Source organism: Bufo bufo, chromosome 4 (genome assembly GCF_905171765.1).
Source record: "Bufo bufo chromosome 4, aBufBuf1.1, whole genome shotgun sequence".
Lineage (NCBI taxonomy): Eukaryota > Metazoa > Chordata > Amphibia > Anura > Bufonidae > Bufo > Bufo bufo.
In genome coordinates this window covers 241,120,709-241,145,205 of record NC_053392.1, presented here as the reverse complement: position 1 = coordinate 241,145,205, position 24,497 = coordinate 241,120,709, and the positions used below count along the sequence as shown (strand labels likewise).

The 24,497-nt window shown below is 45.3% G+C and overlaps 1 protein-coding gene across 9 annotated transcripts in view; it reads right to left on the bottom strand.

The window, feature by feature from the left end:
• The window catches only part of TNK2 (tyrosine kinase non receptor 2), a 243,409-nt gene that overhangs the window by 84,036 nt on the left and 134,876 nt on the right, over positions 1-24,497 (bottom strand). For 8 of the 9 annotated variants that reach the window (XM_040428413.1, XM_040428412.1, XM_040428414.1 and 5 more), the window contains one exon: positions 17,723-17,900. The exons of the other annotated variant lie outside the window; for it this stretch is intronic. In XM_040428413.1, coding sequence (XP_040284347.1) covers positions 17,723-17,885 — 163 coding nt within the window. In that variant the 5' untranslated portion in view covers positions 17,886-17,900. The remainder of the gene's footprint in view (positions 1-17,722; positions 17,901-24,497) is intronic. 9 annotated transcript variants of the gene reach the window in all.

Genomic DNA, 24,497 nt, shown 5'->3' with positions numbered 1-24,497 from the left:
TCAGACCGGACGCGTCAATCAGAATCTGGAGACATATCTGCGCTGTTTTGTGGCAGAGAATAAGGAGGATTCGTGTTCTTTTTTTGTCCCTTGCTAAGTTTGCTTTGAATAACTGTCGCCAGGAGTCCTCTGATAAGTCACCATTTTTTGGGTTTCATCCGCAGTTTGGGACATTCTCTGGAGAGGGGTCTTCTGGTTTAGCTGATGAGGAGAGATTTTCCTCGTCTTTGTCATTTATTTGGCAAAAGATTCAGGGTAATCTGAAGAGGATGAGTGAGAGATAGAAGCGTGTGGCGGATAAGAGACGTGTGCCTGGTTCGGACCTGAATGTGGGTGATCTGGTGTGGTTGTCTACAAAGGATCCTAAGTTTATTGGGCATTACAAGATCTTGTCCGTCATCAATCCCATTGCCTTCCGTCTTGATCTTCCTCAGACTTGGAAGATCCATAATGTTTTTCACAGGTCCCTATTAAAACCTTATGTCCAACCCACTGTACCCTCCTCTTTGCCTCCTCCTCCGATTATTGTTGATGGTAATCTTGAATTTCAGGTCACTTGGATTGTGGATTCTCGCATTATCCGCGGTTCTCTCCAGTACCTCGTTCATTGGGAGGGTTATGGTCCTGAGGAGAGGATGTGGGTCCCAGTGGCGGACATTAAGGCCACTTGTCTCATCAGGGCTTTCCATAGGTCCCATCCTGAGAAGGTGGGCTCTGAGTGTCCGGAGTCCACTCGTAGAGGGAGGGGTACTGTCACCACCAGCTCTCTGAGAAGGTCTGGCAGACGTTCTTCTGTACCCCTTGCATGATGTTCTTTGTTTTGGTTTCACTTTGTCATCTCCTTTCCTTCTCCCAGCAGTCACCTATTCACACAAATTGCCTCCCTTTATATTCCCTCCCATACTGCCTCACTTTGCGGTTTATACTACTTCCTGGATTGAAGTGATCACTGCTGGAGACTTCTGTTACTGCTTGTTCAGATAAGTCCTTTCTTGTATTGTGTTTCTTTGCTGGCTTGATTCTAGGTGACCCTGACTCCCTCCGTATTAAGTGCAGGGAGCCGGTGGTCATGTCCCCTCACTATTATAGGGTTTTCAGGTGTCACACAGTCTAGGTACGAGGGCATGCAATCGTCTACCTCTGAGACCTTTTGTATGTGCTTAGCAGTCAGGGTGAGCTCTTAGGGTTTTACAGGGGTCACCTTTATGCTCCTTAGTTTGGGATCAAGCCAGTCGGATGTTTATCCATAACTTCCAGCTATCTGCTATATCATCCGTGACATTGGATCCATTTTAATTCCTTCCTTCTAAGTAATTTATTTTTGTCACCCCCTCTCCTCAGTGGCCCTACAGAGTCTATAGCACGAAAACGGAGTTGATTAATCGAGTGTCTGCAGTCAATAAAAAGTTTCGCTACCGGTTTTTCTATTATGGCCTTCCTAATGGTACTCTTATGCTTGTTAATTAGCTCCCTGAGCTCCATAGTGGTTTCTCCCACATAGATGTAGCTACGGGGGCACTGTATCATGTAGATTACGTCCCTAGATCTGCAGGTATAGTATTCCCTAATTTTAAAGGTTTTCCCACTATATGGATGGGTGAAAACATCACCCTACATAATCCCACTACAATTGCAACATGATAGACATGGAAAATTACCTGTTTTCCTCGGCGCCAGTAGGGTCTGTTTTTTCATTCTAGCTCCACCTACATCGAATTTGACTAGTTTATCACGTATACAGACACTCCGTCTGTATGCCATCATCGGGGGTGATGCAAACTCCTTCATAGTTGGCATTCCTCGATGGAGGATGTGTCAATCTTTCCTGAGGATATTGGATATTGCGTGTGGACCTGCCCAAAACCGTTTCACGATTGACTGCTAAAACTCTGCTCCTTGTTTTCTGTAATAAAGTACGTGGATATCCCCTTCTCATAAACTTTCTACACATCTCATCTGCTCTGGTTAGGAATCTGTCGTTATCAGATACTATTCTTCGTACCCGTAGTAATTGGCTCCATGGTAGAGACTCCACCATACTTTGAGGGTGATTACTATCATATACCAATAATGTGTTTTTATCGGTCACCTTTTGGAAGAGATCAGTTCTAATCTCCCCATTCTCAATATATACACGCACATATAGGAATTGTAGCTCCTCCATAGATGCAGTCAATGTAAATTGTAGCCCCGGGACACCACTATTCAGATGAACATGAAATTGTTCAAGTTCATCTGTGGTCCCACCCCAAATCATAAAAATGTCGTCAATGTAGCACCACCAGCATAGGACCCTCCCAGTAAACATGGAGCGGTATATTAGCGTAGGTGGGGGCCACATTGGACCCCATGGCCACACCCTGCTTCTGTTGGTAGAAGGTGTCCCTGAAGAGGAAATAATTCCTCCTCAGGACCACCTCCAGGAGGTCGAGGATAATACGGCACGCGCCTAGGGAGAGTCCCATGCCAGCCAGGGCCACATCGACGACATTAAGACCATTAGTATGGTCAATGGAGGTGTAAAGTGAAACAACATCAAAGCTTACCAACATAAATATATTGGGCAATACAATTTGTTTTAACTTTGAAAGAAAATCGCCAGTGTCCCTGACATAGGAGGGAGCCGAAGTTGCATGGACACGCAGGACCCTGTCCAGAAATATGGAGACAGTATTGAAGACAGAGCCCCTGCCCGACACAATAGGTCGGCCCGGGGGATCCACCAAGCTCTTATGTATTTTAGGAAGTATGTATATCACTGGGGTGACCGGTTGGCTAATTCTTAAAGGGTTTCTGTCACCCCACAAAACTCTTTTTTTTTTTTTTGGATCGTTAGATTCCTCATAGCGCGATATAGGAGAATATAATAGTTTTACTTACTTTCATGCGGCCGATTCTTTATAAAACGAAGTTTTATAATATGTAAATGAGGGCTCTACCAGCAAGTAGGGCGTCTACTTGCTGGTAGCCGCAGCAGAAATCCGCCCCCTCGCCGTGTTGATTGACAGGGCCAGCCGGGATCTCCTCCTCCGGCCGGCCCTGTCAGTAATTCAAAAATCGCGCGCCTCTGGTCATTCGGCGCAGGCGCTCTGAGATGAGGAGGCTCGTCTCCTCAGCACTCCCTCAGTGCGCCTGCGCCGATGACATCACCGAAAGAGAAGACGTCATCGGCGCAGGCGCACTGAGGGAATTCTGAGGAGACGAGCCTCCTCATCTCAGAGCGCCTGCGCAGATTCAACACGGGCGCGCGATTTTTGAAATGCCGACAGGGCTGGCCGGAGGAGGAGATCCCGGCTGGCCCTGTCAATCAACAAGAGGAGGGGGCGGATTTCTGCAGCAGCTACCAGCAAGTAGACACCCTACTTGCTGGTAGAGCCCTCATTTACATACTCATTTACATATAATCGGCCGCATGAAAGTAAGTAAGACTATTATATTCTCCTATATCGCGCTATGAGGAATCTAACGATCCAAAAAAAAAAAAAAGAGTTTTGTGGGGTGACAGAAACCCTTTAAATACTCATTTAAATCATCATCGATGATTCCTTCATCACTTGCCTTATCCAGAATACCCCCAAGGATACGCATAATGTCCCATTTGGGATCACCTCCCAAAACCTCATAAACCTCCACCTCCCGTAACTGTCTCATAACTTCCCCAATGTACCTACATGTGTCCATGACAACGACGGCTCCCCCCTTGTCGGCTGGCTTGTTTGTGAGTTGTTTATTGCACTCAAGCTCTTTAAAGGCATGTCTTTCCACAGCAGATAAATTGGACCTATTTTGTTTCAAATTGGTACCCTGCAATTCAGCAATATTCCTTTTCACAATATCAATATACATTTCCACTGCATGGTTATTTTGTGGAGGTGAAAAGCTACTTTTATTCCTCAACCCATACAATTTACATGACAGTTCACCCTTTTCATCATTATTATTGGACCCAACATTTACGGTATTTGTCATAGAAAAGAATGCTTTCAATCTCAATCTCCTAAAAAAACACTGTAGATCTAATTCAAACTCAAACCAGTTACGGTCACCTGTAGGGCAAAAGGTGAGGCCACGGCTCAATACATGTATCCGATCATGACTCAGTTCAACTGAAGAAATGTTCACCACCAGATTTCTCATTTCCTCTGGTTGCGCCTCGTCAATCTGCCCCTGTTGTACCCAGACTGAATCGGTGGTAACTCTTTTACGGGGCCGGTGGTGTTTCCTTCCACCCCTTCGATATCCACCTCTCCTGCTTTTCTTGCTGCCCCTAAAAATTAGATGACACTGATTCATCCGTGGAATCTGATTCCCCTGTGGTGAATCCAAACCGACCATGGTCAAATCTTCTGCCCTTCCTCCGCCTAGATGTGTTCTGTGACTGTGATGATTCCCAATGATATACTTTGCCAGACTGATAATCGTCTAGATTTCTGTGCCATTTTTCCCTTTTCATACGCTCAACTTCTGACCTGTGTCTCTGTACATGTTGCGTCACCTTTTCTTTCTGTCCAGCAAAGTCCTCTGTACTCAGAAGACCCTAGATCTGATTCTCCAATTCATTCAAGGATATCTTTAAGGTGTCAACCTCTTTTTGTAGATAGTCAATGTTCAATAGCATGAGTTCAAACAAATACTTTGCCGAACTCAGCGTCGTTAGGGAATAGATTGGGGCGCAGATGGGATCTTAAAGATTGGCACATCCTACATCGAGGAATGCCAACTATGAAGGAGTTTTCATCACACGCGATGATGGCATACAAACGGAGTCTCTACCATGGAGCCAATTACTACGGGTACGAAGAATAGTATCTGATAACGACAGATTCCTAACCAGAGCAGATGAGATGTGTAGAAAGTTTATGAGAAGGGGATATCCAAGTACTTTATTACAGAAAACAAGGAGCAGAGTTTTAGCAGTCAATCGTGAAACGGTTTTGGGCAGGTCCACACGCAATATCCAATATCCTCAGGAAAGATTGACACATCCTCCATCGAGGAATGCCAACTATGAAGGAGTTTGCATCACCCCCGATGATGGCATACAGACGGAGTGTCTGTATACGTAATAAACTAGTCAAATTCGATGTAGGTGGAGCTAGAATGAAAAAACAGACCCTACTGGCGCCGAGGAAAACAGGTAATTTTCCATGTCTATCATGTTGCAATTGTAGTGGGATTATGTAGGGTGATGTTTTCACCCATCCATATAGTGGGAAAACCTTTAAAATTAGGGAATACTATACCTGCAGATCTAGGGACGTAATCTACATGATACAGTGCCCCTGTAGCTACATTTATGTGGGATAAACCACTATGGAGCTAAGGGAGCTAATTAACAAGTATAAGAGTACCATTAGGAAGGCCATGATAGAAAAACCGGTAGCGAAACATTTTATTGACTGCGGATACTCGATTAATCAACTCCGTTTTCGTGCTATAGACTCTGTAGGGCCACTGAGGAGAGGGGGTGACAAAAATAAATTACTTAGAAGGAAGGAATTAAAATGGATCCACACCTTGAGATCACTGCAGCCTTATCGGCTGAATATAGAATTTAATGTATAGATTAGGGTTGATGTATGTTCCACATCAGTGTTTTGCATAGTATATGTTTTTATGATAATTCAAGTCCTACCTATGTTAGTGATTACAAATTGTCAGAATTGTATTCATCCTAGGTCTCTATTTTAGGTCTCTATGTACTTATATGCTATATTTGCACACATGGCTGCATGGCACATTACATTTGCCCTGCATGGTATTTGGGTTTTGTAATGATAGAACTAATGCCAGTTTAACACTTCTATTTGATCTGGTCTATATTCGCTATGTTGTGATATGGATATAGACCGTACATGTGATAACAATTTATTTCTGTTGTGGCCTGGAATCATGCTTTGATCCGTACGCGGTTCCGGTACACTGGCGCTGTGGGATCTCCTAAGCAACGCGATGCTTAACTCTGGGACTGCGCAAATGAGTGGGCGGGATCTCTGTGACGCTGCGCTCAGCTGGTTGCTGACGTAAGCTATCGCGGGATCTCGCTCCTGACGAGCGTGCGTGACTTAGAGCAGAGCCGCCGATGCAGAGACATGCGCAGTACGGAATGGAGGACGCGGACCACAATGAGAAACATGTTAACGACAAGGTGAAGGATAAGCACAGGTGATGACTAATTGAAGTATGGTAATGAGAGAAATGTTGAGATCTGTGCAAGGATAGGTAGTGAGATATGTGGGTGTGCTTAGGGTGAGCCTTGATTGGCATTGACAATAGTGGGTGGACCGTGATTTTAGTATTTATATGCATATGTGTCATACTGTTTTTATGCTTGACAAAGGCTGTTGTACAGCCAAAACGTTGCTCAGTTTTTGTATGCTGTGAAGTCCTCAATAAAAATGAAGTGATGGGAGATGCTGCCACCGCTGTTTGATTTCTACATATTTTCTGGCTAACTGGATCCACGGCTGGTGCGGGGCTGTTGCATCTTTCTGTAAGAAGTACGGACCGTTGTGTGCTGTTCCTGCACATTTGTTTCTAATACTTCGGAGTAGAGGCTCTCCACACAATGCCAGGGCAATGTGACTCACTCCCTCAGATATTGCACATGATTTCACTGAGCTTTCCTCCCCGCCTGCTTGTCCAGTACTCTTCCTCCACAAGTCACACTGAGGCAGAGGACTGGCCACTGCAGCAGCCTCAGAGCCTGGTCACACAGATCCATAGAATTAAAGATCCTTCCCACAGCATGCCATGAAAGTGCCAGGTGAATGCCTTGATATACCTTTCAATGACCCCTGCCATGGTGACTGGGCAGACATGTGCTGCCACTACAGGCCTGCACAGGGCACTGCCCAGGAGAACACTACCTGTACCTGCACCAGCCACCGGCTGCCTTAGGAAGTTTCAGCATGGAATCAAGCACTGTGCTCCGTCCAAACCCGCCCACTCCAGGCACTGAGAGCCCAGGAACTGTGACCGCCCCAGCTCCCTCACCTTCACACAAGCGCCCTGATAGTGACCGGATACTGCAGCCTATTTGCGCTGTCCATCAAAACGCCCGCCATCCCAAGCCCCGCCCACCCATCGGGAACAGCCTATCACAATGCAGGAGTGCCAGATTAGCCAATCAGTGAGCAGAATCCAAAGTCTTTCAACTGCATGTGACCGGACACCTGATTGGAGGATGAGGTTTGTTGCTATTCTGGCCGGGCTGGAGATGGAGATTCGATGTGCTACAAGTCTTGTCGCCATTTTGCAATTGTAAGTCGCATTGGCGACCATTTTGGTTGCCATCTGGAGCCCTGGGTCTGGGTACCAACATTCAGTTTTTTATCACACGCATGTAAAACGCATTAGACCGCTTTGCACTCACACGGAAAAAACTGAACAACGCAACGCAATCGCAGACAAAACTGACTGAAAGTGTGTGCGCACTCACGTGGGTTTCCCGCAACGCATCCAGACCTCTTCCGCGACGCCTGTGTGAAAGGGGCCTTAGGCCCCATGCACACGGCCGTTGCTGTATTGAGGCCCGCATACACGGGCAATCCGGGAGATGCGGTGCGGAACGGAAGCACGGATCGGAACCCCTTGGAAGCACTACGGAGTGCTTCAGTGGTGTTTCTGTCCGTGCCTCTGCAGCACAAAAAAATAGAACACGTTCTATTTTTTTACGGTGCAGACGGATCACGGACCCATTTAAGTTGAATAGGTCTCGATCCGTCCCGGCCGCCGCACGGATGTTGCCCGTGCATTGGGGACCGCAAAATGCGGTCCCCAATGCACGGAACGGCCGCGTGCATGAGGCCTTAGAGTTCTGGAATGTAGTTAATAACGCTGGCATAATGCTGCCAGCGTTATCCAATACATTCCAGAACTGTAAGGGTTACATACCATCATAAATCAATAAAATGCTATGCAACCCCGTCACTGCGGGAAGATAAGGATAGGAGCTGCTACATACAGTGTGAGTCCGGAGTGTGGAACTCGCTCATCTAAAAGAGGCATTAGTGAGCTTCTCATATGTACTCATATGTAGAGATTAGCTAATTAGCTGATTCAAGCTTTTTTTTAAATGGCATCCATGACCTGGAATCAATCAGATTCCACCTTTCATTTTCCAAAGGAGCTCTGAAAAGTAAAAGGTGGAATCTGATTGGTTGCTATGGCAATTATGCCAGTTTTCCTTTTCTCCCCCAATGTTTGAGCTGCAGGTGGCAGGGGAGCTGAGCAGATTGCCATATATTTTTGTGGGAAAAGATTCAGTATAAACTATATTTCTTTCTTTTAACTCTATGGTTAGGCCTCTTTCACACGACCGTTTTTTTTTCCGTTTTGCGGTCCGTTTTTTGCGGTCCTTATACGGTCCGTATACGGAACCATTCATTTCAATGGTTCCGCAAAAAAAACGGAATGTGTTCCGTATGCATTCCGTTTCCGTTCCGTTGAAAGATAGAACATGTCCTATATTTGGCCGCAAATCACGTTCCGTGGCTCCATTAAAGTCTATAGGTCCGCAAAAAAACGGAATGCATACGGAAATGCATCCGTATGTCTTCCGTATCCGTTCCGTTTTTTGCGGAACCATCTATTGAATATGTTATGCCCAGCCCAATTTTTTCTATGAAATTACTGTATACTGTATATGCCATACGGAAAAACGGAACGGAAAAACGGAACGGAAACGGAAACACAACGGAAGCAAAAAATGGAACAACGGATCCGTTTAAAACGGACCGCAAAACACTGAAAAAGCCATACTGTCGTGTGAAAGAGGCCTTATTCTGGGCTTTGGAGGCAAGGAGGTGGCCCTATTCAGTTACTAACAGCCTTCCCTGGAGCTTCGTGCAAGCAAGTCCCCAGCATCTGAAGTGAACAGCGACAAAAGCCGGCAGGTGAGAAGGCCCTAATAGTTTATTTATTTTTTTAGCAATTAACAAAGTGCAAAGTGAATGAACAGAAGAGAATTCTAAACCTGGTCAATATTTGGTGTCTTCACCCTTTGTCTTTAAAACAGAATCCAGTCTTCTAGCTACACCTCCACATAGGCCCAGATTTACAAATGTATCTGCGCCAAAACTCTGTCTAAAAATAATCGCAAATTGGTGCAAGAGGTGTGGTTTAGTGGAATGCAAGGGGAGCTTTATGGGAAAGTGTGTGGAGTCTGAGGTGCTCTATCTTGCGCAAAATGTTGGCACAATTCTGGCTAAAAATCTCAGAGTCTCCGAGTAAACCAACCAATAGTTAGCACTTCATAGCGAAGTAGAAAATCCCTGCGCTACATTCATCATCAAGCCTGAGCCCCTGTGATAAATCTGGTGCAGGTCAGTCTAAGCTTACCCCATCTTTATCATTAGTAAATCTAGGCCTGAAGGAACTCAGCAGGAACGTTGTTCTATACATCTTGGAGAGATAACCACAGATCTTATGTGGATGTAGGCTTGCTCAAGTCCATCTGTCTCGTCGTGTAATCTTGATATTGATGATGTTGAGATCAGGGCTCTGTGGGGTCCATTTCATCACTTCCAGGACTCCATATTCTTCTTTACGCTGAAGATAGTTCTTAAAACACTTAGACGACCAATACTGTACATGTACAGAGGAAGTTGTCTGTTTAAATATGACGCCTGCTAGCTGGTGCAGCGGGCGCCATAGCCTCCAGGTTTCTGCTGTTTCAAACGGGAGAGATCTGGGGCTAACGTCTGCGATCAGTGATAATCAGTGATGGCCAGTTCGCATTGTTCGCCGCAAACACATGCGGGCTGCCATCTTTTCTCACAAGTCCGGCGAGGCACAGGTAAGCCCTTACCTGTGCCTGTGCCGCGAGCCGGTCTGAAACAAATGCGGTCAGCGGGAGCAGGCAGTTCCGAGAACAGCCCGATGAAGGCCCCCGGCAGCTGTTCTCGGAACTGCCTGCTCCCGGTGACCGCATTTGATTTCAGAACGGCCCGCGGCGCAGGCACAGGTAAGGGCTTACCTGTGCATCGCCGGACTTGTGAGAAAAGATGGCAGCCCGCATGTGTTTGCGGGCGAACAATGCGAACTGGCCATCACTGGTGATAATGCACATTTGACCATGACATCTGAGCTCTGAGAATACAGCTTCAGGGCCTGGAACAGCTCCCCCATGTGGAGATCGGGGGAGCCATTTGTTAGCTCTGATGCGCGGTGTCCCTGAAGAAGGCCAGTGTAGCTTAGCTGTAGTTCCAATGGAGACCGGCAGGTGGCAGAGCTCCAGAGGATAACAGCAAATGGGGATTACAATGCAGTGCTAATCCATCAAATTTTTTGAAATATAAATGTACCGTATTTATCTCGTACTATGAATGCCTTAACAGAAAAAAAACTAATTGGCTAATTCGCCATTTTTTCAATGCTTCACTTCCCAAGAAAGATTGAATAAAAAGTGATTAAAATGCCACACACACTCCAAAATGGATTCAATAAAAAAACTATACGTTGTCCTGCAAAAAATTAGCCCTCGCACAGCTCCGTAGACATAACTATAAAAAAGTTATGGAGGTCAGAATATGGAGCTGAAAAGTAAAAATACATTTTTTTCAATGTTTTTATTTCTTTGTTTCAGTATTAAAACACAAGAAAAACGATATAAATGTGCTATTGTTGTACTTGTACTGACCCAGAGAATGAAAGTACCATAACAGGTTAGTTTTACCACATAGGGAACCCCGTAAAAACAAAACCTGTAAAACTGTGGCGAAATTGCCTTTTTTTTCAGTTCCACACATTTGGATTTTTTTCCAGCTTTCCCATACATTGTATTCAACATTGATTGGTGCCATAAGTCTACATGCACACGAACGTTAGGGCTCTGTGCCACGGACCGGTAAAGACCGTGGGGCAGCCGCATGCGGATCGCGGACCCATTCACTTGAACCGCATCTGACAGTTCGCACTACAAAAAAGTAATGCATGTGCTACTTTTCTGCGGTGTGGAGGCACGGCCAGAAACACCACGGAAGCACTCCGTAGTGCTTCCGTAGGGTTCCGATCCGTGACTCCGTTCCACATCTCCGCGATGAGAAATGCACACGGCCGGTGCCCGTGTATTGCGGACCCGCTGTATGCGGGCCACAATACGGCCACGAGGGGCACACGGTCGTGTGCATGTAGCCTTAGAAAGTACAGCTTTCAAAAAACAAGCCCTCATATGTTTATGTGAACGGAAAAATAAAAAAGTAATGGCTCCAGAAAGGCAGGGAGTGAAAAAAGAAAATGCAAATACAAAAAATCCTCCAGGGGCTTAAAGTATTAATGACATATGATGTATATTTGGGGTTGTTGGATTTTGAAGCCAATCAGACGCCTCCCTGATGGTATTGAATGATGACCAAATCCCCAACTCCATTTGCTGAAATGCAGCCCCAAACTTACAAGGAACCTCCGCCATGCTTCACTGTGTCCTGCAGACACTCACTATTTTAGGCTACTTTCACACTAGCGTTCGGGTGTCCGCTTGTGAGCTCTGTTTGAAGGGGCTCACAAGCGGCCCCGAACGCATCCTAATGCACTGCCCTAATGCATTCTGAGTGGACGCGGATCCGCTGAGAATGCATCAGTCTGGCAGCGTTCAGCCTCCGCTCAGCAGGCAGACACCTGAACGCTGCTTGCAGCGTTCGGGTGTCCACCTGGCCGTGCGGAGGCAAGCGGATCCGTCCAAACTTACAATGTAAGTCAATGGGGACGGATCCATTTGAAGATGACACAATATGGCTCAATCTTCAAACGGATCCGTCCCCCATTGACTTTCAATGTAAAGTCTGGACGGATCCGTCTGAAGCTACTTTCAGACTTAGAATTTTTTCTACAATATAATGCAGACGGATCCGTTCTGAACGGATCCCAAGTCTGCATTATATGAGCGGATCCGTCTGGGCAGACCCCAGACGGATCCGCTCTGAACGCTAGTGTGAAAGTAGCCTTACTGCTGTCCTTCCCCTTGGGGACTAAACTGCCTTCTGTTACAGCCAAATATGCAAGTCCAAAATACCTGCTGACATGTTTCTGCACCTTAGTTCCTATGTTTCTGTGCATAGTTGAGTCACTTGGCCTTGTTTCCATATCAAAGTATGGCTATTTGGGTGCAATTCTTGAATGAAGACCACTTCTGGCCAGACGTCTCTGAAAGTCAGATTGGTTTACATAGATCCCACTGGTTTATGAGAGTTCTAAGTTGATGGCACTGCTATGTAATGGTGTCCTCAATGCTGAGAAATACAGATACGTATCTATCATGCAGTACCATCACAGAGGCGTCTGGCTCCATATGTATTCTACAGCAGTACAACAACCCCAAACATACAGCCAAGGTCATTAAAGGGCAGTGCTCCAGACAAAAAAAAATGACCAGGAGCCATTGGCTCCTAAACTAAAAAATTTAGGAGCCAAATTACATTTTTTAGTCGCCAAATTTAAAATGCATATAATTTTAAAAAAAAGGACTTTGAGAAGATGAGACGCAGGTGCACTACATATAGGAGAAAACAGCACCACATGCCTCTCACATCCAGGGACATTTTCTGGGGAACAAGGTGACTAAAAATGGCGAATTGCGTGGTTTAGAGTTTTCTTTTCTGTTACGGCCTTCACCAAGTGGAAATATTTTTTAATATTTTAATAGCTCACACTTTTTGGGACGTGGCAATATGTAATATGTTCTTTATTGTTTGTAAATTTTATATGTAAAACTGGGAAGGGGGCCATTTAAACTTTTAGTATTTTGTTTGTTTGTTTTTTACTTTTTATTTAACAACCATTTCTTCCCTTAGGGACTAGAACCTGGATCTTTTCATCCCTTGTGCTATTCACCCTGATAGATCTCTATCAGGGTGAATAGGACCTCACACATCTCCCTGCTGCACTGGGCTCTGTACACACAGCAGCAGGGAGCTGACCATGGCAGCCAGGGCTTCAATAGCGTCCTGGCTGCCATGGTAACGATCTGAGCCCCAGCAGTGTAATCTGCCACTGCCACCAATGAAGGGGATGGGGACACTGTGGCCACCATATAACAATGGGGGGGAGACGGGGACGACTTGTGGCCAGTGATAATGGGGGGGGGGGGGGGGAGAAGAGGCTTTGGGAGAGCGCACTGCACCACCAATGAATGTTTAAAGAGGACCTTTCGTGGGTCCAAAGAATATGAACTTATCAGCAGGCTGCATAGAGCGGCGCTCAGGGAGCTAAGTGCACTTACTATTATTCCTGGGCGCCGCTCCGTTCGTCCGCTGTGGCCCCCGGTATTTTCAGCATTCAGAGGAAGGAGGAGGAGACGCCAGTGTCTCTCCTTCTCCCTGACAGCAGCGCTGTCCAATCACAGCGCAGAGCTCAGAGCCAGGGAGAAAAAAAACCTCCCTGGCTCTGAGCTCTGATTGGACAGCGCTGCTGTCAGGGAGAAGGAGAGACACTGGCGTCTCCTCCTCCTTCCTCTGAATGCTGAAAATACCGGGGGCCACAGCGGACGAACGGAGCGGCGCCCAGGAATAATAGTAAGTGCACTTAGATCCCTGGGCGCCGCTCTATGCAGCCTGCTGATAAGTTCAGATTCTTTGGACCCATGAAAGGTCCTCTTTGACTCCTTCATACAATTGTCTGCAGCGGTATCGCAGACCGGGCACCCGGCCTCAATAACAGGGCATGCGATCTGGGGCACCTGAGGGGTTAATGGCCGCGGATCGCCTGCCCTGTTATTGAGGCCGGGTGCTGGGTCTGCGATACCGCTGCAGACACTTATGTTTTACATTCATTGGTGGCGCAGTGGCGACAGCTCCTCCCCTCCTCCTCCCCTGCTATATCCCCATTGGTGGAGCAGTGGCGACAGCTCCTCCCCTCCTCCTCCCTGCTATATCCCCATTGGTGTAGTGGCGGCCGCGTCACAGTGGAGAGGGAGGGACTCCTTCCTTCTCCACTGTGCGGTGTGCTAGTGAAGGGAACGTAGGCTGCGCAGGATCGCGGCGGTACAGTCGCAAATGGCGACAAGACTAAAAAGTCTTGTCGCCATCTGCAAATTTTAAGGCGCATTGGCGACCGTTTTGGTCGCCATCTGGAGCCCTGAAGGGGTTGTCCGGGTTTGATGATTATTTGTTTTCCCTAATAGCATACTTCCATGTGGGTTTTACCTTCATTGCTTTGCCTTTGATGCCCACATTCCTCATGCTGCAATCAAGGAACGGAAGTGAGTTTTTTCGCCAAGCAAGTGACGTACCGGGCTCCTTACTGGTGTGCTAAGCCTCTTCTTCCACTTAGCAAGGAGCCCGGTGACGTCACCAGCACACAGGGGAGTTCTGGAGCTAGCAAGGAGGCTGCTCAGTAGGAGGGGAATGCTGGCGCTAACCCACGCCCCTCTGTGACATCACTGGGCACAGAGCGCGTTAGTTTGGGAAGGAGGCAGTATTGGAGGAGGGAACTCGCCTCACGTCACCGGCCATAGAGGAGCGTTATTTGGAGTAGAAGGAGGTTGTATTGGAGGCAGCAAACTATGCTTTTTAGCATAGTGGTCATTTACGAAGAATGGGATGTGCTATATTCAAGTGCTGGGTGCTAAACACCCCTCCCATGTCCCTACATGCCAGTCCGATCGCTCCCTGCCAGTATTGTCTTTATGCAATGCTAGAAGAGAGCAGACACATGGAAGCAGGGAGGGAGTCAGCTTGTAGGCTTAGAAAAAGGCGGTTTTAGGGGAGGAATACTGATGAGGAGTATGAGTGGCAGGAGGCGGAATACTGATTAGGGGGAGTGGTAAGGCCCGTGAGGTCCAGCCACAGAGTCACGCAGTCTTGTGGGACCCATAATGACGCAGGAGCTGCTATGTAAACAATACTGACAGCAGTGTTAGGCCCCATTCACACAAGCGTGACGGAACTCTCACCATTTTGCAAGCAAGTTCAGTCAGTTTTGTCTGCGATTGCGTTCAGTTGTACAGTTTTTTTTGCGCGAGTGCAATGCGTTTTGATGCGTTTTTCACACACGTGATAAAAAACAATGTTTACAAACAACATCTCTTAGCAACCATCAGTTTTTCACTAAAGCCCCATTCAGTTCTATGGGACCAGAGCTTCGTAAAAAACGCAGAATATGGCCTCATGCACACGGCCGTTGTTTGGGTCCGCATCCGAGCAGCCGTTTTGCTGGCTCAGATGCGGACCCATTCACTTCAATGTGCTGTCCGCATCCGTTGCTCCGTTCCGTGGCCCCGCAAAAAAATAGAACATGTCCTATTCTTGTCCGTTTTGCGGACAAGAATAGGCATTTCTATAATGGGCCGCCCGTTCCGTTCCGCAAATTGCGGAAGGCACACTGGCAGCTTTTGTTTTTTGCGGATCCGCGGTTTGCGGACCGCAAAAAACAGAACGGTCTTGTGCATGAGGCCTATAGAACATGCTGCGTTTTTCACGCAACGCAGAACTGATGCACACAGACCCATTGAAATGAATGGGTCAGGATTCAGTGCAGGTGCTATGCGTTCAAGTCACGCATTGCTCCCGCGTGGAAAACTCGCTCGTGTGAAAGAGGCCTTAGGGACTCGTAGGAGCAATGGGGACGAAAAAAAAAATACACAAAGCATCAGGATAACTTTACTGTGGCATGTCAAGGTGATTATTAATGTTTTTAAAAATTACTTTGATCCCGGACAATCCCTTTAAGGCCTAGTTCACACGATCGTTTTTTTTTCTGCGAGTGTACGGGCCGTTTTTTTGCGTTCCGTATACGGTCCGTATACGGAACCATCCATTCACAATGGTTCCGCATTAAAAACGGAATGTGTTCCGTAAGCATTCCGTTTCCGTATTTACGTTCCAATATTTGGCCGCAAATCACGTTCCGTGGCTCCATTCAAGTCAATGGGTTCAAAAATATGTACACGTGTACCTAGAAGAACTGATGCTGTTTGGAGGGCAAGGGGAGGTCACACCAAATATTGTTTTGATTTAGCTTTAAATTGAATTAAAAATAGATTAAATTGATTAAAATAAACTATTAAAGGGCTTCTGTCACCCCACTAAAGTGATTTTTTTTTTTGGGGCTAGTTAAATTAGTTATATAGCGATATATGAAAATATAATTGTGTTCCTTACTTTGATCCAGCAGTTTATTCAAAAAACAAAGTTTTATCATATGCAAATTCGGTCTCTACCAGCAAGTAGGGCGTCTACTTGCTGGTAGCTGCTGCAGAAATCCGCCCCCTCCTCTTGTTGATTGACAGGGCCAGTCGGGATCTCCTCCTCCGGCCAGCCCTGTCGGCGTTTCAAAAATCGCGCGCCTGTGTTGAATCGGTGCAGGCACTCTGAGATGAGGAGGCTCGTCTCCTCAGAACTCCCTCAGTGCGCCTGCGCCGATGACGTCACTGAAATGGAAGACGTCATCGGCGCAGGCGCACTGAGGGAGTTCTGAGGAGACGAGCCTCCTCATCTCAGAGCGCCTGCGCCGATTCAACACAGGCGCGCGATTTTTGAAACGCCGACAGGGCTGGCCGGAGGAGGAGATCCCGACTGGCCCTGTCAATCAACAAGAGGAGGGGGCGGATTTCTGCAGCAGCTACCAGCAAGTAGACGCCCTACTTGCTGGTAGAGACCGAATTTGCATATGATAAAACTTCGGTTTTTGAATAAACTGCTGGATCAAAGTAAGGAACACAATTATATTTTCATATATCGCTATACAACTAATTTAACTAGCCCCAAAAAAAAAAATCAATTTAGTGGGGTGACAGAAGCCCTTTAACACTTCTATTTTTAAAGCATTATTACTTTGCAGTATTTTACCACAACTGCACAGTTCTGTATATTGGTAAAATATATTTTTTATAAATTGTTCAAGTGAGCAAAACAATAAGTAAAAATACTGGCACAGGGGGACATTGATTCTATAAATAAATGCATAAAAGGGTTGAAAAGCTGCTCCATTAGCTCCTATGATAGCGCAGGTCTTATGTAGGAGGCACCTCTTGGCATTTACTGCCACTTTTGCCTGTGTCTCATACCGCTGGCAATGCTGTATTAGTGTCTGGGAAGACACTAGTGGAGCGGTTTTATGTTTTAAAGTTCAGTGTGCCAGTGCTGTAAATGTACACATCTGAACTGGAAATCCAGATCCCAGGACTATTAAGTACAGGTCAACTGAACTAAATTAATGTAAAGGGGTGGTACTGACACATGAACTGTGTTAAAGGGCTTTTCTGACTTTTTATACTGATGCCCTGGGATCCCTGCTGATCAGCTGGTTGAGAAGGCTGCAGTATTCCTGAGAGCACCGTGGCCTTCTTGCAGCCAGTGACGTCACGTTCATTGGTCATGTGGCCCAAGCGCAGCTCAGTTCCATTAAAGTGAATGGGGCTGAGATGCAATACCACACAATGTAGAGTGCTGTGCTTGGTGAGCTGTGACGAGGTGGCGGCGCTCATCAGAGTCCTGTGGTCTTCTTAATCAGCTGATCAGCAGGAGTCCTGTTTGTCAGACAGCCTGAGGAAAGGTCATCTGTATAAAAAAGTTGAAACAAACCCTTTAATAGACCTATTTAGTTGGAGTTTTTAAAATGTATAATAAATGTTGTTTTATTGCCTGTTAGTGAAAAGCTGAGCTAGTAGTGGGGTTTTTCTGGCATTTATTTGTGTTTTCTAATAAAGGAAACGTATTCATGATTTATATCTGATTTGACCACAGACAAATCTGGGCAGACAACCAGCAAACCTAAGTTGACTCACCAGGCCGGCCCATGCCGATTTTCTCCAAATCTTCATTCTTGACGTAATCAAAGTGGGAAAGACGCGTGATGTTCAGATCATCACGTATACGTAGGAAATACTGCTGCAGCTGCACCTCGCTCAAGAGCTCCAGAAGCCATTCTGAGCCCTCATCTGCCTGCATGCTACTGCCCAACCTCTGTGAAAGAAGCAAAGAAATGAGACCTGAATGAGACGGGTCCAATCCGTGATTCACCATGCTCACACACTCTTCAAGATCTCTCATTCTCCCTACAAGCACGGAAAACCTTATATGGTGACATAGTGGCTTCTCATTAATTCCAGTTCTAGAGAGATCTTCTTTGGCGTGTGAAAACCTGTGGGAAGCAAAGGGTTCTGAAGAGAAGCTGTTTAGCTGAAGGAGATTAGGGCCATAAAATCTGTCAGCACTGTCAGTGGAATGGCCTGCATGCTATCTTTCCTGTTCCTCTGAAGCCAACAGCCTGTGTACATTTTCACACTTCTCCTAGACTTCCAATTGTTATGGGAAGGCAGCACGTGTTGCTGTAGCAACAAAAGTGATAGTACGCTATACATACATAATACAGTACCTCTTCCTGCTCTTTGCTGCTATGTCTATGTCTATGGCAAAGCAGCAGCGAGCAGGAAGAGAGACAAGAGACAGCACATGCCTTCCCTTCATACAGCAGATTGGTCGGACCCCTACTGATCTGATATTAGGATAGGTCATCAATATTAAAAGACAACCCCTTTAATTTGCACCTAAAAAACAGCATAATGCTTTGCACCACATTTTGAGCCTTATTGTAAACTTTTTTTTTTATCAGACCCAAAGCGACTTATATACATTATGCATATATTGGGAGTTCCAGGTAAACAAGTACTTAAAGGGGTTATCCCATGACTAATGTCAAAAATGAAGATGAGACATCACATAGTACATGGTAATCTCTTTCTAACAAAGCTAGAACCAGCCCTGTACCTGACATGGATCCAGAGATCTCCCCATTCATTGCTCTGCTAGATTTATATCAAGCAGACAGCTCAAGGGGAGTGTCTTTTCTGCTGCAGCTAAGGGGGTGTGTCCATGCTCTCCCTATCACAGCTCAGGAGGCAATTCAAGGATGAAACTGAGCATGTGCGACCATCTCAGTGAGCAGGTCAAAGAAATAAGAAAAAAAACAAAGAGCAGGTGGTGCTATATACATACATTTTATTTAATAGCTCAGTAGCTATGCTACATTTTAATCACATGAAAACTGTTGAATATTTTTTGTGGGACAACCCCTTTAACATGACTTGATGCCAATATTGTTCACGCTCTAAACATCCTGAACTGATGGTCTACATCTGTGTTCACATTAGTGTACATTTCGTTTCCTGTGCATGTGGTCACATGTCATTGTGATTTCATAACCAGAAATGCCTGCAGCTCTCCAGACATGCAAGTGCATACACTCCTACAAAGGCCAACACAGGCAAAATATATTCTGTGGGCGGGTTTGTAAATTAATATCAAAATACATTTTGTGGATTAGCTGTAACAGCTTAAGGCTACTTTCACATTAGTGTTTTTTGCGGATACGTCATGGATCTGATTCCGTTACAATAATACAACCGCATGTTTCCGTCATGAACGGATTAGGTTGTATTATGTCTTCTATAGCCATGACGGATCCGTCTTGAACACCATTGAAAATCAATGGGGGACGGATCCGTTTTCTATTGTGTCAGAGAACACGGGTCCGTCCCCATTTACTTACATTGTGTGCCAGGACGGATCCGTCTCGCTCCGCACCACATCGCGGACAGAAAAACGCTGCTTGCAGCATTTTTCTGTCTGCGATGGGGACGCAACCAAACGGAACGGAATGTATTTTGGTGCATTCCGTTTCGTTCAGTTCAGTTTTGTCCACATTGACAATGAATGGGGACAAAACTGAAGCGTTTTCTTCCGCTATTGAGATCCTATGACTGATCTCAATAGCGGAATTGAAAACGTTAGTGCGAAAGTAGCCTGAGATGTAACATGTGAAACCTTCTGCACAATAATGTTATTCTGTCAGTTACTGTCCTGTCCAGTGAATGCAATAAACACAAAACCCAAAGAAGTATGCAAGACTTGCTGTTATTTTCCACCCCCCCCCCCCCCAATAATGAAGAAAAGTTATTCAATATATTACCGTATACGTACACCAAAATGGTACTGTTAAAATTACAACTCTTCCCAGAAAAACAAGCCCTCATGCAGCTAAGCCAACAAAAAACATAAATCAAAAGTGTCTGAATGTAGTAAAGAAAAAAACTAAAAATCGTTGTGTCCTTCCATAAACATATGACAGATGGGACCCTTGCCTCGTCCATCTCTACAGCCATAGTGAATGGAGATGTGGCTGCACATGCATGAATGTGTATGGAGGAGTTGGAAGTGCCGCAGCCTTCTCGCTGTTTCCCGAAGGCCCAGTGACGTCATAACTATTATCACTGGCCTGGGCACGGGCCCATCCTCATTGAAGTGAGCGGGGGGGTGAACTGTGCTTAGACCAGTGATAATAGTCCTGACGTCATTGGGCCTGCAGGAAACAACAAAAAGGCTGTGGTGCTGCTGCCTTCTCAAACAGCTGATTGAAAGGGGGAGGGGGTCCTGGGTAAAAGACCCCCGCCGATCAGATAATCTATCCAAAGGATAGATCATCGGTAATCTAAAGGTACAGAATCCCTTTAATTCAATTACCTTGACAGCGAGGGTTGTCACCATCAATTTCATCCACACACTGACTCATTGCTTATCACTTCATATACATAACATATAACATATACTCCTAAATTGAAATAAACTCTAAAAAGCTTTTCTTTATGGTGGAAGCTCTTTTATAGGCTCATGAAGGCAGTGTGGATTTTTATTACAGTGGGTTATCACAAAGCTGCACTTACTATTTGCGTGTTTTACAATTGTGATTAGAGTAACTAAACTTTTTTTAAATGTTCTAAATAGCCGAAGATTTTTGTAATATAATTATTATTAATCAATTATACTGTTTTCCTACTTAATTAGGCAACCAAAGTCCTGAGTGCCTATCATATCTTAAAATCATTATTTTCGTATAGCGCTGTACTGATGTACGGATTTCACAGGGGGCCGCAGAGCACAGGCCGGAGCACAGATAGCTGCCTCTGCCTGTGCACCCCTCAGGTTTGGCTTTATTCTGGCACAGCGCATCAGTACCCTGTACAGATGTGCTATGCCAGGATGTAGCTGAGTAGAGCGAGCTCCTGCCTGAGCACATTGGTACAGGAGTAGCAATATGCTATAGGGAGCCTTAAACTGGCTCAGACAGGGGCATGCCCACTCCGAGTACCGATGTGCGGTACCAGAATTAAGCCAAGCTTGAGGGGAACACAGGCAGGAACAGCGGTCTGTGCAGATCACTGCGGCCCCCTGTGAAATCCGTACTCTAGTACAGAACTGTGTGTGATGGGGGAGGGGGTGGCGATGGGGCGGGAATTTATCACAGACTAGCATTTCCACCCTCTCCACACAGTTGCCATTCTCCCTTCTCAGGAAAGTGGCAAGGGCGGCCTAGAAACAACACTTACGCCTATATTTAGGTGCATTGGTGCTTCAGAAATTCGCAAAAACTGGAGTGAGGGGAATGATAAATTCCCCTGTACATGTACTGGACATTAGAAGTTAAACTAATTGGTTGAAAAAGTGCATTTTCCATCCACTGACAGCAAGTGGAGATCTTGAAAATGGTGACAAACTGAAACAAATTATATAAAGTTGCAGAAAGATCTTTGATTCCTGGGATCTCATTCTTTTACCATGCACAGTGCCAGGATCAGGCTTTACTGTGGCACTGAGAGGCTTTCTCTAATCCCAGCAGGCGGGAGCAGCCTACTGGGCATTTTCAAGAAAAGGGACATGAATTTTCTACATAATTTATGGACTGAAGAGTCCGTCTGTGAGAACCTTCCAATTATAAGAAGTGTGGTTCAATTTTTCTACAGACTCCAGAATTGTCATTTCATGTGGAATACAATTATTTACTACAACAGACATGTCAGGATTGGTGACAGGTCCTCTTTAACCCCTTTCCCAATCTCTGTTGTACATGTACGGCAGAAGTTGGGTCTTTAATTATGTTGTTCACTCACAAGCTGAGTTTCTATGGTTTTACACAGCACACACCTGGAGGTAATTTCTCTGATCTGTATTATTTATGGTAAATAGTAACCACCGCATCTGAGCGGTGAAACCCCGGGAGAACTGCACTCCAATGGACCAAATGGCTGCCCAGAGATCGAGGGGGCCATTCAGTTATTCTGGCAGCGTCGGGCCTTCTGAAGGTTCCAAGGAATGCTAAAGAGAAATTCCTAAAAAGCCCTGCCTGTGTCAGGGCCCCACGGGAACATATTGAATCTGCCAGCCTGCAATGTTAAATCACTGAAGCAATCAGGCAATCACATTAAAGTCCTCTGGGGTCTTTAAAAAAGTAGATATAATTTTATTTATTTTTTTAAGTTAAATTACCACCTTCCCCATATTAAAAATAAATAAATAAAAAAATTAAGCTCATTAGCATCGACATGTCCCAAAATGCCTGAAGTATTAAAATGTAAAAATATTTATCCCGTACTGTGAATGGTATAGCGGAAAAAGAATGAAAATGGTTGACTTGCTTTTTTGTCGCTACACCGCCCAAAAAAATTTAACAAAAAGTGATCAAAAAGTCATACACGTCACAAATTGGTATCAATAAAAGCTACAAATCACCTGACAAAAAATGAGCCATCATACAGCTATACTGTATACCGTATATGTAACTAGAAAAAAAATATTTTCTAAAGTTATTTTTTTAAGTATTAAAACACAAAAAAAATATTAAAATATGGTGTCGCTGTAAAAACGAAACCCATAAAACTATCAGAATTGCATTTTTTTTCCCAGTCCCACCCTATTTGGATTTTTCCCCCCATCTTTCCACTACATTGTATGAAATAGTAAATGGCGCCACTAGAAAGTACAACTTATCCCGCAAAAAATAAGCCCTCACATAGCTATGTAAATGGAAAAACAAAAAAAGGTTATGGCTCCGGAAAGGCATAAAAACAATAAAATGGAAAATCGCAGACTCAGGAAGGGGTTAAATCAGGGTACCGACATAAACAAATATACAATTCTTTAAAAACTGCAAAGACAGCCAAAGCAACAAAAATGTCCTAAATTCCTCTGCCCTGATTTCTTTCATAAAATAATTAAAGAAAAATGTGTGCATACAATTGGAAGCATATGCCTTTGTTGAAGTACTTGGACTGCTTCCTCAGAGGCCAGAATGTGATTAGAATTGGCACAGACAAAATGTTTGTGACTGTGAGGCCGCAGTTACACAGTGTAGTAAGGATGTGGTCTTCTGAAATAAAAAAAGATATAACAAACACCGGAGACAATTCTTTTCTATAATTCTCCTTTTGTGAAGAGTGTAAACTAGGGACTGGGGGGAGGGAAATTACATTATAGAAAGGGAAGATAGTGCAGATAGAGACCGGGGGCAAGGTAGTGGGACTGGGGGAGGAATGGAAGGAGGGACTAGAACAGTTCAGAAGGAAAGGTGTAGGGTAAAAAATATACATAAACCTCTCAAATGTATGTATACTAATGCCAGAAGCCTGACTAATAAAACTGGGGAACTGGAATTAGTGATGTGTGAGGAGGACTATGACATAGTGCAGTGGTTCTCAAGCTTTCTAAAGCCGTGACCCCTTAATACAGTTCCTCATGTTGTGGTGACCCCCAACCATTACATTTTTTTCCTTGCTACGTCATAACTAATTTTGCTACTGTTATGATGACCCACCAAAAACACGCACAGACACCAATACACCAAATGGGTCCCCCAAATAAATAAATCAGTGGTGCTTCAAGTCCCCCCCCCAAATAAATAAATCAGAAGTGCTCAGGGTCCCCCAAATAAATAAATCAGAAGTGCTCAGGGTCCCCCAAATAAATAAATCAGAAGTGCTCAGGGTCCCCCAAATAAATAAATCAGAAGTGCTCAGGGTCCCCCAAATAAATTAAGCCTTGCTCAGGCAAATAATTAAAATAAAATTAGCCAGGCTCAATTAAATCATTGGTGGCAGTGGTGCTCAGCGGCGGTGTCATTAACTAAAAAACTCGGACCTCAGCAGACAGGCGGCCCGACTTACCCGTCCAGACGTCAGGCTCCTTCAAGCACAGGCAGTGATAGGACATCACTTCCTGTGCGCGAGGATAAGGGGCCGCTGCCGTTGTGGGGGCGACCCACAATAGGAAGCCTCAGGCGACCCCCCGGAAAGGGCCGATCGACCCCCAAAGGGGTCGCGACCCCTAGGTTGAGAACCGCTGACATAGTGGGAATAACGGAAACATGGCTGGATGATAGCTATGACTGGGCAGTTAATGTACAAGGTTACAGTCTGTTTAGAAAGGATCGTCAAAACCGGAGAGGGGGAGGGGTCTGCCTTTATATAAAGTCTTGTCTAAAGCCCACACTCCGGGAATATATAAGTGAGGGACATGAACATGTGGAGTCACTATGGGTAGAGATACATGGAGCTAAAAACAACAATGAATTATTAATAGGAGTTTACTATAAACCACCTAATATAGCAGAGTCCACAGAAAATCTACTACTAAACGAGATAGACCAGGTGGCAAATCATAATGAGGTGGTTATTATGGGGGACTTCAACTACCCAGATATAGACTGGGAAACTGAAACTTGTATATCTCATA